Here is a 15,626-nt window from a genome sequence, read left to right as displayed (position 1 = left end):
GATCTAGAGGCGGCGGGTTGGGAGAAATGAGATAGGGTTTGGGGGGTTTTGATATATTAAAAAAGGAAGGTGGATCCTGGACTGTTGATCTTCTAAGATCAACGACCAAGATCAATTTAAGGCTGGGGTGGGTTTAATTAGACGGGTAGGGTAATTGGGTTAGGTTATTGGGTTGGCTAGTATTGGGTTGGGAGGTCCGAAAATTTAATTAAAAAGGGCTATGTTTTAAATACCCATTTAATTTAAATAGCTTATAAATGATAAAAATGTCATTTGTGCATGAAAATGATTTAAAATAATTATTTAATATTATAAAAATATAAAAAGTCATTTTCCATTTAAATAATGTAATTATGCATAAAGATAGAAATATATTTATGCATAAAATAATTAAAGCTTAATATAAATATAAATGATAAATATCAAGTAATAAATCATTATAAAATTATTTGTTATGCAATTAGTAATTATTTAGATAATAAAATGCTGGAATAAATTAATTAGAATTCTTTTAAAATTACAGAAAATTATGAAAAAATACTGGTTGATGCTCATGCACTATTTTGAAAATATATATGCATTTTAAAATATATGAGGGAAAAATTGGGTATCAACAGCACATGATGGCATGAATAACGTCCATTATACCTGATGACTCCTCTATAGACAAATACTGCGGTGAATAAACAGATTCGAGCTATTATAGAATACACCTTCACCTTAGGCCTACCAATGGGCCTCCAAACCGATTCGGATCATACCAAAATAGGTCAATAACCTTCCATAAGTCCACAGTGACCTTATCCATGATACATACAAATCAACTGTCAAATTTTGAACAAACTTCCATAGTCCGCAACTAGAGGAATAGCCTACCTCTTAGAAATAAACTCTCCAATCTGCGATAGTACCAAAATCTCTATACCTGATCTCAAACTCTCCCACTTAAATGACTGACATGTCACGCATACACAACCATCCCCTAGGAGATACTCCCAAAACCATCTACACCAAGTAGCAGAACCTGGACATAAATGGTCACCAACCATGAAGTTTCTGTAGTACAAGCCAAGCATCCACAAATCAATACACAATGCATCTTCCACAAAACACACCACTATCAAGCGATACTAAATAGTATTAGTATACTCTGAACATCTGAAATCTCCCCTGCTATCTTGAACTCATGACATTCCAGTCAAAATTGAACCACAACCTTGACCCCTCAAATCCTAATTCTGTACAGTTCACTGCATCCAGCATGCTATCATATGAAAATATGAGAATACCTTTATAAATTCTTAATCACAAGTAGAATAATCACTCCATCGGTTAGAAACCTTTCACTTAACTCATTTTAGGAGAAAAATTGCAACAAGTAACCAACTTGCCATGACCGCAGAAAACCCAATCTCAAGTCATGATCTAAACTAACATAACTCTTCGGGACCCATTTGCACGTAATCAAACCATCAGGATTGAATCCCTCTAAATCAACCAAATCATGGAGACTTCCAAGCCTGCAAGTATTGCTATGAAGCACATGTATAGCCTTCATACTAAAAGAACCGATCATTTCCCTTACTATGCTAATCGAAGCCACTACCAAAGTGACACTACTTCTTCTGATTTACTATTGACTTGCCTTAAAAATAACACCTCTTTTTACCAGCACATGTTGGATCTCAATCAACACTCACCTTGAGTGACCCCAAATCGAAAGACCACGTCGTCTCAATACCATAAGCCATTTTATACCATCTCATGCACTCAATATTACCTCCAACTAATACATCCGTTACGAAGATACCTTTTGTGAATCTGAAGTTGTTTCTTCCATCTCTCTAACACTATCTCACAGACCCCAAAATAATATAAAAATACTCCAAGTATCTTTCACAAACCAACACAAATTCCGAACCTTTAGTCACACACAAATTCGAAAATCCTTAGGTACCACACCTTGAATCTTGAACCCACAAAATCATTATTGAGAGTCGGTCACTGTAAGCTAGTCCTGAATAGATAAACAAACAAGCAAATAACTAATGCTCCATTAGCACATGAATACTCCAAAAGAAGCACCCAAGTGAATACTTCCTCTTGCACATCACATCCACAAGGAATATCAAATTTGAGTCATCCTGCAAACTCCACAATCAATAAGGTAAAATATAACACGCACCCACCAATTCTTTGCTCAAATCATCCTCAAAGTCATAAATAATCCACCCCGCGTCCTTTAATTCTGAAACTACAACCACATAAGACCATGCGACCCAAATATTGATAGTAGGCTCCCCCACTTGGCCTTAAGCCATAATCACATAATCCAAGTTATCATTCCCAAATACACATTCGACCTCATGACAGTCACGCCATCTTCCTCAAGCGATTCGGACACACAGTGTAGTACATGCCTCTCATTGGATAGAAGGTAAAACTCTTTATAGGAACCTCATAAGAAATCAGGCAAACTCTCATAGGAGATATCCCACCTGTGTATAACCTTATATTGACATCCTCCAACAACATTTCCATAGTTATATCCACTATGAAATTCGTTAATCCTCCCGAGTCCACACTCGTCCACCAGTTGTAAGAAACCATTCATTCCATTAACATAAACTGAAGGCACATCAACGCGTTCAAAGCTCGAGACTATATTGCACTCTAAAAGGATATAAGCATTCACATTTCCTCTGCGTTCCAAGCAAACTATTTACGTGGTATTCGAACTTTCTAAGTGTACAAGTCATTACCAGAATAAAATACATAGACTTAGTTATTTGTCCACAATGACCCTAATTACATTAAGCTTTCTCAAAGCATGTGGCTATCCTACCACAATATCCATGATGATACGCTCCCACTTTCGTTCCATTTTAGACATCTTCTTAGGCAACTATTCGATCTATGCTCCTCATACTCGATCTGCTAATAATTCAACCATCACGAGACACATTCAACAACATCCTTTTAATCCTCTGCAACCAATAATGCAGCCTCAAACCACTATCCATCTCCGTAGCACCCAAACAAATAGAATGTCATTAACTCTAAGCCTTCTCAAGGATCATCTCCCTTGAACCATCAAAAATGGAACACAGATTCAACCCTGAAGTCGCAACACACCGTCATCTTCGATATTTTCTCCTTATGCACCACCTCGCCATGCCGTGTCTCCAAGGACAAGAAATCATAGTGACGAGCCTTAGTGCGATCGAACAAGGACAACTACACAACAAGACAAGAAAGAACTCTACCAAATTCAAAAATGCCGAATCTAGCAACTTTGTCGACCAAAGCTGGAACATTAATAGCCCAAATGCCTCTCCCGTACTTGAATAAACACCAACCTCCCAATCGTGAACCGAATAATCCTCCTGTTGAAGCATTCATGACCGCGACACATCAATAAACACCCTACCATTTACATCAACACTGTGCGATAACAATACGTGAATTATTGCAATACACTATGTATAGCCTTGAACCCGTGGGCAACGCCAACATTGTGACAAAATGATTGAACAACCCTTTACAAGGAAATGATAGTAGTCTACCCTTATAGCACAGGGAAAAACATCATCAACCACACCTGTAGAATCAACTCGTCGATGCCCAACTGATATCAAGTGCTCCATATCGCATTTGAATGAGTAGGATGGAGCTAAAGATATAAGCTTCAACCAAAATCAAGTCGCATGATAAGGAATGAAGAATGGGAAGTTCTCCTAACAGTCTTGTATCCTCTCGAAGATAGGTACAGACGTCTACATATCGATCCGCAAGACTCTACTATACTTGCTCATGACTCGTGAGACCTAAGTGAACCTAGTGCTCTGATACAAAGCTGTCACGACTCAATTCCCACCATAGGCCATGATGGCACCTAATGCTGCTGTTAGGCAAGCCAACAATTAATTGACATGCTTAACAATTGTCCATAATAGATTTAGTACAAGTGATGAAATAAATAAGCAAAACTATTCAATTTTCATAGTAAATTACTGATATTATCTTAAATATTGGAACGTGGTCGAAATATAAATTTGATATCATAACAAAAATGCAACCAAGAACAAAAATTTGAATTCCCAAAATCCGGTATCACAAGTGCATGAGCATCTACTGAAATAAACATTACTACTACAATAACTGTTTAGAATAAAAAATGGACATAATACAGTACATAAATAGGACGGAAAATCTTTGTGATATGGATCATAACATAGAGAGCAACTCATCACAAAGTCTCCTCAGCAGTTGCGCCCACACGCCCGCGTGACCATCAAATGTACATGTTTCATTACCTGCACAATTAGTGCAGAAGTATAATATGGGTATGAATATCAATGTGTACCTAGTAAATATCTAGTCTAACCTCGAAGAAGTAGTAACGAGGAGTCGATAACAACACTTACTAGTGTTTCAATAATTAAAGTACAATAAAAGTAGTTAGGATCAAGCATAGCTAAAAAAGCAACAAAAATAGATATATGTGTATAACATGATCCTCAAAAGAAGAATAAATATGAAATCCTCAAATATCGAATACTACCTCGAATGGAATATATATGACTAATGTTAGGTGTAAACGTCATAGAATCTAAGTCAAGATACTCATATATGCATCGACTCCCAATCGAAATATTATGCATGATTATGCCGAGGCAAATGGCCCGATCCCTAAGAGTGATTGTACAATATCTCGCTATGGTCGTACGGATCGCTCCCATAATATCGCCGAGGTATGTATGACTCGATCCATAGATGAATCTCATAATACTGTCGAGACTATCCATAGAGATATTTCATAATACTGCCGAGGGCGTATGGCCCAATCCATAAAAGTAGTGATGAGGCGTTCAGCCTGATCCCATAAGAATAGTGAAACTTTTGATGGGTCATCAAACCAACTCACGAATATATATATGCGAGTTATGAAATCAAGAATCTTTCGGACAAATAAGTACAACACGGGAGTAATTCGTAAGAGCAAGTATAATTTTCCTTGGCTAATCAAGTACAACGCGCCTAAATAATAAGTCTTAATACTCTATGCAAGTCTAGTCTTAGGCTAACACATAAATTAAAGCATTTAAACAAGTAGGAATAACTCAAGTAGTATAGTTAAAGCATGGTGTGAGTCTAAGTCTTTAACCAGAACAAATCAAGAATCTAGCATACACATGGATGATCATCACCTCATACGTGCATAACTCCTATAACACATAGAACGTAGCAAATATAGTCCCTTCAGGGTAAATTCCCTCTTACAAGGTTAGGGAAGAGACTTATCTTGCTCTGAAATTTGATAATCGGCTCCAACGCCTCTCAAACATCTCAAACAAATGCCAAACAATCTGTAACTAGCCAAAGAATGTGCAAACCAATCAAAATACTCAAAGACTCGTTTAACAATTAGAGATAATTCCTCAACCCCACACGAAAATCAATAAAAGTCAACCCCCCGGGCCCACGTGCTTGGATTCCAAAAATTCTCGAAGATAAATATTACCCATAGAACCACGAACTTAGATATATAATTTATTCTTAATTCCATGCCTAATTGCATGGTCAAAACTCAAAAATAATATTTTAGGATTTCTTTCAAAAATTTCACAATTTCTACAAATTTTCATATTTAAAACCATATATAATCCATGTTATTGGTACACAATAAGTAAGAATTATTTACCTTGTGATAGATAATGAAAATGCCATCTAAAATCACCTCACAATTGGCTCCAAGTGAGAGAAATGAGATGAAATGAGCTAAGTCCTGATTTTGCAACTTATACATTGCCCACTCGTTCCTCTACATGATAACGGAAGCATAGCCGCGATCGCGAAGGCAAATCTGCAGTTGCCAAAATCTTCAAATAGCGAACTTTCAACAATAAGTGCTGAATCGCTCCCGTACCACCCGCTATTCAACCCAAACATACGCCCTAGTATAAAATTACCTTACGAACCTATAGGAACCTTCTTATCCCGATTCCGAGGTCATTTGCTCTAAAGTCAAACCTTGGTCAACTCTTCCGACTTAGAGCTTGCGAATTGAGAATTATTCTTCCAAATTAACTCTGAATCTCTCGAAATCAAAACCAACCACATACGCGAGTCATAATACCTAATGTGAAGCTACTCAAGGTCTCAAATCGCCGAACGACATGCTAACACTCAAAATGACCGATCGGGTCGTTACATCATTGAGATGCACTTGTCCGCATTCTTCTATGTATAAAATCAACTCTAGGTAAATGATTATTGTTTGAGGATTGAGGCGATGAGCAGATCGTGTGATACTCAGATGTTGATTGAGAAAGATCACTTTTTGATAGACGTTATACGTTTGGAAATTATGCTTTAGTAGGAGGTAATTTAGTGTCTTAGAAAAGCAAGAAACATAATGTGGTTGCCCGGTCCAATGCAGAAGCAGATTATCAAGTAATGACTACATGTGAGCTAGTTTGGATCAACATTTGCTCAAGGAGTTGAAATTTGGTGAGATCAGCTAATTGGAACTTGTGTAATAATCAAGCTACCTTTTATATTACATGACCTAAATATATTGAGATTGATTATCATTTTGTGAAGAAAAGATACTCTTAGAAGATATTGCTACCATGATTGTAAAATTGAATGATCATCTTGCATATGTTTTCACCAAGTCCCTCACTGATTCTCGTATTAGTTACATATGTAACAAGCTTAGTACATATGATTTGTGTGCACCGACTTGAGAGGAGTGTTAGATGGTTATATAATTAATACTCCCTCTGTTTTAATTTAAATAACACACTTTTCTTATTAATCTGTACAAAACAAATACTTCCTCTGTTCCAATTTATGTGAAACTGTTTGACTGGGCACGAAGTTTAAGAAAAAATGAAGACTTTTGGAAATTGCGGTCCTAAACAAGTCAAAGTGACCCAGAATATTTGTGTGGTTATAAAAGCTTTTCATTAAGAGTAAAATTGAAAATTTAAGCTAAATTGTTTTCAAATTTAGAAAGGGGTTATTCTTTTTTGAACGGATCAAAAAAGAAATATGTTCACGTAAACTGGAACGGAGGGAGTAACACATTACTATATTTGGAAATAATTAAATTTTAAACATTTCATTTTTGTCGCTCTTATCTTTAACGTAGCACAAATATATATTTAGCCGAAAAAGAAAATTACTCTTACTTAAACGTGGCGTTCTATAGAAATATTGTCGGTCTCACTTGCCACTTCGTGGAGAGTTGACTAGGATTTGCAATTACAGAAAGTGCAGTCAGTTGGCAAGAAAGCATGTGTATAGCCGTATTCATATGGAAAGCGCATCCGCTCTATCCCTTCCTCCTATTCCTCAACAGAGATGAATACCACAATCGGTAAGCCATTTTGAATTTCACTCACTTTTTTCTATTTATTCTATTCGACTTTGTTTATCTTGGTTTCCTTATTGTTGGAAGTCCCACAAAGCCTTTGGCATGGTGGGAAGATAGTGATATAGTTGGTGGAAGAGATGAAGTCGCTGGCGGGACTTGGCTGGCTTGTACTCACTCTGGAAGAGTGGCTTTCCTTACTAATGTTCGGGAAATCAATTCAAATTCAGACGCCAAGAGTAGAGGAGACCTTCCTGTTCGATTCTTAAAGGTGCTTTCTCAGCAATACTAAGCACTCCACCTGTTTGTTTAATTGCCTGGAGCTTTCTTATGAATTAATGTTTTATTGATGTGATGTTCCATGGGGTATACAAAAATGGAGAATCTTATAAGTCTGCTGGGAGCTTTCAAATCCCTCTGTCCGTTTTAGGTGTTTCTGAACTCTTGGAATATAGCTGCATGTTACCTAAGCATGTTTCTGGTTATGCATCCTTTTGTTTCTAATTAGTGAATTCACCGTTGATATTGCCCTTGCCTTACTTTCCAGATTCTAATGAAAATTTCTGAACTTGGTAAAAATAAGCCTCTTAGGTACTTCCTGTGTGAAATATATTTTTGTGGGTTTGTAATTGCAGAGTGATAAAAGCCCACATGATTTTTCGGAGCAACTTTTGGAAGAAGCTGGTCAATATAATGGGTTTAATTTGATAGTAGCTGATCTTTGTTCGATGAACATGGTTTATATAACCAACCGACCAAAAGACAGCGGTATGTCCGCGACTGAGGTTTCAGCTGGTATTCATGTTTTATCAAATGCAACACTTGATACTCCATGGACTAAGGTAACAAATTTCTCTGCTTCATCATGGTCTTCTTCTTGATGATTCTGTTAGACTATTGACGCTTAAACCTGCACTGCAAGGCTGTGCTTAGGGATATACCTTCCGTGGTCTGAAAGCTTTTACGTAGCACTCAAAAAGGCACATGTCTTGAAAGAAAATATAGGCCACCAAAGAAAACAAGTTGAATTGATGATGGGGTCATTTAAGAACATAGGCTGACGGAGTTAACTTGTATTGAGGGAATTGTTTTGTGTCAATCAATCAAAAATGCCTCAACTGGATAAATTCACTTATTTAACACTGGATTTAGCGCAGATCATCTCCAGCCCACTCGAACAATTTGAATAATCTCATTGATTCCTATGAAAATAGGAAACTTATATTTCTCATTCACAAATCCATCTTTGTTTATGCTACTAACTCTCCGTTTGGTCCTACTTTTGGTTTATTTTCTTACTAAAAATGGAGGAAACTCAGTACCAAATGCTTGGCAATCCGTGGTAGAGCTTATTTATGATTTCGTGCTGAAGCCGGTAAACAAACAAATAGGTGGTCTAAAATCATTTAATGCTGATTATAACAAATCTAATGCTGATGATAACTATTTTCTGTTTATCAGTTGAGCTCCAAGACTCTGAAGGACATTATCGGTTAGGCTTGACATGATTTACAATATCTATTCATTCTAGAGTTTCTGGTCTATACTAGTTCTCCACTCCCTCACTTTCGGACATCATTAATATAACAATTAAAGATGCAATACAATGGTCTATAGAACTTTCTGAACAAGAGTTCTGAGTGTTTTCATAGTGGGGAGAGGTGACCAGTTTGTGAGGCAGTTGGATTGTGATAAATCAAACCTAACTAGTCAAAGCAAAATATTATTCTGGATGTAGAAAGAATGTGCAATATTCCTGAAATTAAATGATAGGTTTATGCTGTTGATAATTGAGATATACAGGTCCACTACACATAGGTGGAAAAGAGATTGACGAAAAAAGGATCAAGCCATGGATATCATAAATTTATTTTAGTTACATGCAATTCTGGTAAAAGGAGATTCACTACCTAGATTTAGGGACAACTTTATCAATTTATGATTAAGAGACTCACCTTGAGATCTGATAAATAGTTTTAGGAGCTCCCCTATGGTGTGATAAGACTCGACACAGCTTAAACAGAATCAACTACTCCTCCGTTCCAATTTATTGAACCTATTTGACTGGGCACGGAGTTTAAGAAATAAATGAAGACTTTTGTAATTTGTGGTACTAAACAAGTCAGAATTTTTGTATGGCTATAATTCTTTTGAAACTTGTGATGGTAAACTTGCCAGAGTATTTGTATGGTTATAAAAGTTCTCATTAAAGGTAAAATTGGAGGTTTAAGCGAAATTGTTTTCAAATTCAGAAAGGGCCATTCTTTTTTGAACGGACCAAAAAGGAAATAGGTTCACATAAACTGGAACGGGGAGATTAAGAAGTTCTAAGAGCAATAAATCAGTTCAGAAAGTGACAAGTGCTGCAATTTCAAGTATCTACATGAACATCGTCACAACATTTCATATGGAAAAAGTTTTTTGTCGTCACATACTTAATGTTCTCTTAAACTTCCTTCCTTCGATGACATAGATCGTTAATCTAGGAGGAAATATACTGCAGCAGAATTTGGTAAAAGAGTTTATATCTATAACTGCTCTACAGATGGATGTTTAGACCCTCTAATACTATGTCAAACTCTCGTCCCAAGATCAAAAAGGGGTTATGGAAAAAGAAGTGAAGACAGAGATCCATATCCCTAGCTTTATTGAAGCCCATCAACTTAAATGTAAAATCTTAACTTTCTTAACATGTTGGTTGGAACTGGTCTAACTTGTGACGTGGGAGTATTTGAACACTCTGCATTCTCATTGTTTTTCTAACTTGCAACTCAGTGTTCAAGTCATAATACTGAGAGCGTTTATCCTAATGCTTTAGGCTTCTATCAGTTGCTGTCAAAGTGCTTTTGCTTGTTGTTAAAGCAATTGACAACAAGCAAAAGATTATTAAGAGTGCCGTCTCTTTTATGTTGCTGCTTTCATTCTTTTTTCTTTTCCAGTGGTTCAGTGAGCGATAGTTACCTAAGATTATTAAAAGTGCCTTTGCCTCCATATTCTAAATTTCAAATTTGCAGTCTCAACGGCTGAAGTGCAGTTTCAAGCAATTATTAGATGAATATGGTGAAGCTGAAATTCCAATAGAACGGGCAGCTGAAAGAATAATGAGAGACGTGTCTAAAGAAGACAGCAACCTGCCAGGCATCTACCCCCTTGAGTGGGAGTACCAGTTGAGCTCCATATTCATTGATACTAAAACCTCTATGGTATTGTGTTTACACCCCTCTTGTTTTCAGCTTAAGGAAGTGAACATGTATTTGCCTGTTCCATTTTGATAAATTTTGCTTTCTAACGGCCGGTGCATAGGGGCGTTATGGCACAAGAAGCACTTCTTCTCTCGCAGTGAGGAGTTCCGGTGAGGTAACATTTTATGAACTGTCTCTTGAGAAGGATGTATGGAAGGAGCAGCAGATGACCTTTATGATTGAGAAAATGATAGAAGGTGTTGTTTCTGTATCCTGAGAAGTTCTTCAAACATGAACTACCGAGATCCAAACAAGACAATGTTTGTGATCTTTCCCATGGACAAAGCGGCTGAGTTATCTTCCTGTCTTAAATCTGCACAATCAAGTAATACTTCGGTTAACCTACAGTTGAATATTCATTCGTTTCTCTACGCCAGGACCTCCTTGCACAATCTGCTAGGGAAGATGAGGCGGTTCTGCTTAATAAGAGCATCATATTAAGTGTATATCTAAATCTTAGCTGCTGACACTAGAATAAGTGTTGCAGCTAGTGTTGTAATATGAATGTACTAGTAAGTGTTCACTTGCCAAGCACTGATACTTATTAATGAAGGACACAGGACAGGATGAAAAGATGGGGGTAAATATATATGAGCATGTTATAGTTTATATTCAGGTGAAAATGCAGCAATTGTTTGGGTGTCGATTTTAGACATAATCATCTTAAAAGAGCAACATCGACGTATTACTTATTTGCATTTTTCCCGCAGAAGGTTGCCGTCGGCAGTTGCAGGTGGAGGAAAAAAGACTTAGGTAGTCCCTTATGTATGCCTATAGGAGTAATTTTTATTCCTTATCTATACTAGTGAATATAAAATATCTCTTATCTTTGTAAAAGAGGACAACTTTGATCTAATCCTTAACGGGGGAAACAAAGGTTACGTCAACCATTAAGCTAAATGTAAAGAAGACCGAAAACATTACTGATATGCGGGAGCAGGTAAAATCCTTAATATCTTCTCTTTGCTTTGGTGCCAAAGCAAAGAGAACCGCAGCTAAACTTTATACGGAAAAGTGTCACGTCCTTAGTTGTTAACTAAGTACACGTGCGGCACTTGATAACTCCTCACGATCTTGCACAACTTGCTTACGTTCTTGCTATGTCAAATCAGCCTTACTACACTCAAGATTGCTAAGAGAATGGAAGAAAGAACACAAGAGAATTGTTAAAGGAGGCTTTATATTAGAGAGAACTTGAATTGTTTACTTGATGAATTACAAATGAATGGTCCACTTTATATACTAGTCTCCTAGGGGCTAGTGTGTAAATATTAATTATTACACAAGTCCTTGATATTTACAAGATACGAGCTTTTTCTAGAATTCTCTACAAGCCTAGAAGATTCCAAGGACTTTCCTAGAAAATACATAAGGATCTAGGTTCTTCCTAAGGAAATGTCCATACCTCTCTAGAATCTTCTCACAATGCTAGCCTTCTTCTTATGTAAGCTTCCACATGGCATTAATATATGTCAAATGGCGCCTATGTGGCATGATGACATGGTGGGTCATCACACTCTCCCCCACCCAATGTTGCGACGACCGCGGCGCAATGCTGCTGCATAAACTCTCGGATCTTATCTTTGAATTGCCACAAGTCTTCATATCGTTCCCACGTGGCTTCCTCCGGTGATTGCCCTTTCCAATGGACGAGGAACATAGCGGTGGCTTTTTGCCCTTGTTTTCTCCTGGCCTGGTAATCTATGATAGCCTCAATCTCCCGATCATGCGAGGCGGTGATAGTCATTGGCGCTCGACTTGATTGGCCCCTACTCGGATCATCCTTATCTTCATGATATGACTTAAGCATGTTGGCATGGAAGACAGGGTAGATCTTAAGATACGATGGCATATCAAGCTTGTATGAGATCTTGCCTACCTTGGCGACGATCTTAAATGGCCCCTCATACTTGCGAATCAGATTCTGATGCATGCCCCGTAGTGCCTTGAACTGTCTTGGGTTAAACTTCACCATGACCATGTCCCCAACTCTATAGTATGTGGGACGCCACTTACGGTCCGCAAACTTCTTCATCTTCTTAGCTCCCTTATCCAAGTAGGACTTAGCAGTGTCGAGCTGCTTCTCCCATCCTTTGGCCATATGATAAGCCCCCAAACTCTTTCCCTCGAACGCGACTGGTAAGGAATGTGGAGTTTGTGGTTGTTGGCCTGTGGCTAGCTCAAATGGTGTCCGTTCCGTGGACTCACTCCGCTGCAAGTTATAAGAGAATTGGGCGATGTCTATGAGCTTTGTCCAATCTTTCTGATGCGTGCTTACATAATGCCTCAAGTAGCATTCTAGTAAGGCATTGACTCGTTCCGTTTGTCCATCCGTCTGTGGGTGGAAACTAGTAGAAAAGTGCAGCTCCGTACCAAGTATGTCAAACAACTCTCTCCAAAAGTTTCCAGTAAAGCGGGGGTCTCGATCACTGATTATATGCCTTGGTAAGCCCCAATACTTCACCACGTTCTTAAAGAATAGCTTGGCGTCTTCCTTGGCTGTGCAACCTGGTGAGGCGGGCATGAAGGTGGCATATTTGAAAAATCTATCCACGACCACCATAATAGTACCATAACCGTTGGACCTTGGTAGACAAGTGATAAAGTCCATAGTCACGCTCTCCCATGGACGCTCTGCAACTGGGAGTGGCTCCAAAAGTCCTCCGGGTTGTTGTTGCTCAACCTTGTCCTGCTGACATACAAGACAAGTTTGCACATAACATTCTATAGCATCTCGCATGTGTGGCCAATGGTAGACTGACTCAACCAAGGCCCTGGTACGACGTTGGCCTGGATGACCAGCCCACATTGTATCATGACTCTCCCTTATGATCCACCGTCTAATGTCTCCAAACTTAGGCAATTCCTCGGGCATGACATCTTTGTTTTCCTTAGGCAACTTCTCTATGAAAGGTAGCACTGTCTCTTGAAAATTTTTGTCTTCCTCTAGACTTGCAATGGTTGCCACGAACGTCGGCTCCCCCTTCTTGATCCCCTTGATAACCTGCATAGCTGAGAGTTGTGCGTGGATCTGTCCGTATGACATAGTCACTGTAGGTACCATGCAAGCTCCTTCTCGCTCTATAACCAAGATATGTTGGAGGTAGGGGTCGATTAAAGTATGACAATGTCTAAAGAACTCTTGCCCCAGTATGATGTCAAAGATATCCATAGCGGTTACGGTAAAGTTTGTCATACCTTTTCAAGTTCCCAATTTGACACCAACTCCATTAGCTACCCCACGAGCATTTGGTGACATGGCTTCCACATGGCATTAATATATGCCAAATGGCGCCTATGTGGCATGATGACATGAAGGTGGCATATTTGGAAAATCTATCCACGACCACCATAATAGTACCATAACCATCGGACCTTGGTAGACAAGTGATAAAGTCCATAGTCAGGCTCTCCCATGGACGCTCTGCAACTGGTAGTGGCTCCAAAAGTCCGCCGGGCTGTTGTTGCTCAACCTTGTCCTGCTGACATACAAGACAAGTTTGCACATAACATTCTATATCATCTCGCATGTGTGGCCCAATAGTAGACTGACTCAACCAAGGTCCTGCTGCGACGTTGGCCTGGATGACCAGCCCACATTGTATCATGACTCTCCCTTATGATCCGCCGTCTAATGTCTCCAAACTTAGGCAATTCCTCGGGCATGACATCTTTGTTTTCCTTAAGCAACTTCTCTATGCAAGGTGACACTTTCTCTTGAAATTTTTTGTCTTCCTCTAGACTTGCAATGGTTGCCACGAACGTTGGCTCCCCCTTCTTGATCCCCTTGACAACCTGCATAGCTGAGAGTTGTGCTTGGATCTGTCCGTGTGACATAGTCACTGTAGGTACCATGAAGCTCCTTCTCGCTCCATAACCAAGAGACGTTGGAGGTAGGGTTCGATTAAAGTATGACAATGTCTAAAGAACTCTTGCCCCAGTATGATGTAAAAGATATCCATAGCGGTTATGGTAAAGTTTGTCATACCTTTCCAAGTTCCCAATTTGACACCAACTCCATTAGCTACCCCACGAGCATTCTGTATCTTGGAATTCACGGTCTTGACGTGAGAGTTGGTTGGAGCAAGCTTCAATTCTAGTCTCTTTGCGACAACCTCAGTCACGAAATTATGAGTTGCTCCAGTATCCACCATTGCACGAACGGGCTTGTTGTTGATGGTGAGATCCACGTACTGATTGCCATTCTCGGTAGGTTGGATAACTTGCTTCGTGACAACACCACATATTCCGATCATACCCAACTGTGCGGTTCCCGGACTCTCTCCTTATGGTTGCTCCTTCTGCTCACGTACCATGGCACTGAGGCTCTTGAGGTCAGGACAATTCCTGAAGCCATGTGGCCCTTCGCATATATAGCATCCCTTCTTCTCGACCTGCGCCTTCTTCTTGGCGTAGCCCTGATGACCACTCGACTTTTTGAAATCTTGAGTCTTGGAGTATTGTTGTTGTATCTCCTTGACTTTTCCACGGTCTCCCCCACCTTTGGCACTGTTAACCTTTGACTCCTTGACATTGCCTTTGTCGTGTTTGTCATGCCTGAAATCCATCAATGATTCGGCCTCCACTATGGCTTGGTCTATATCAGTGACTTGTCAGCGTTGCAACTCCTGATTAGCCCAATTTTGCAACCTGTCCATGAAGTGGTACAACAAGTCATCATTGGTCAGGTTGGGGATTTGAAGCATAAGGGTAGTGAACTCCTTGACATAGTTACGTATGCTCCCTGTTTGCTCTAATTCCCTAAGCTTGCGCCTTATCTCGTACAAGACATTGTTTGGAAAGAACTATCGCTTGAACTCCGCTTTGAACTGATCACATGTGCTAATAGTACATAGACCTTTATCCACGTCGGCCATCTTCCTTCTCCACCATAGCATGGCAGTCTCTGAGAGGTACAATACCGCAGTGTTGATCTTGGCCTCGTCGTCCCTCACTTTGCCGTGCCTGAAGTAGTTCTCCAAGTGCCAAAGAAAGTTTTTCAC

At 39.1% G+C, this 15,626-nt stretch overlaps 1 protein-coding gene across 1 annotated transcript; it reads left to right on the top strand.

Annotated features, from left to right (window-relative positions):
* The first annotated feature begins 7,204 nt into the window (after positions 1 to 7,204).
* LOC104237615 (uncharacterized) lies at positions 7,205 to 11,238 on the top strand. The gene is made up of 5 exons (XM_009791789.2): positions 7,205 to 7,387; positions 7,469 to 7,652; positions 8,017 to 8,223; positions 10,396 to 10,584; positions 10,685 to 11,238. The coding sequence occupies exons 1-5, from the start codon at positions 7,305 to 7,307 to the stop codon at positions 10,838 to 10,840; spliced, it is 819 nt and encodes a 272-aa protein (XP_009790091.1). The 5' UTR covers positions 7,205 to 7,304; the 3' UTR covers positions 10,841 to 11,238.
* The last annotated feature ends 4,388 nt before the right edge of the window (positions 11,239 to 15,626 follow it).

The sequence above is a fragment of the Nicotiana sylvestris genome, chromosome 5 (genome assembly GCF_000393655.2).
Source record: "Nicotiana sylvestris chromosome 5, ASM39365v2, whole genome shotgun sequence".
NCBI lineage: Eukaryota > Viridiplantae > Streptophyta > Magnoliopsida > Solanales > Solanaceae > Nicotiana > Nicotiana sylvestris.
The sequence above is the reverse complement of the archived record's forward strand: the minus strand, read 5'-3'. Positions and strand labels throughout refer to the sequence as shown.

Bases quoted from the DNA above. Each gene is read 5' to 3' on its own strand.
- LOC104237615 (XM_009791789.2), top strand. From the start codon at position 7,305: ATGTGTATAGCCGTATTCATATGGAAAGCGCATCCGCTCTATCCCTTC. The intron at 8,224-10,395 runs GTAACAAATTTC...TCAAATTTGCAG, and splicing joins TTGATACTCCATGGACTAAG to TCTCAACGGCTGAAGTGCAG. The intron at 10,585-10,684 runs GTATTGTGTTTA...GCCGGTGCATAG, and splicing joins TTGATACTAAAACCTCTATG to GGGCGTTATGGCACAAGAAG.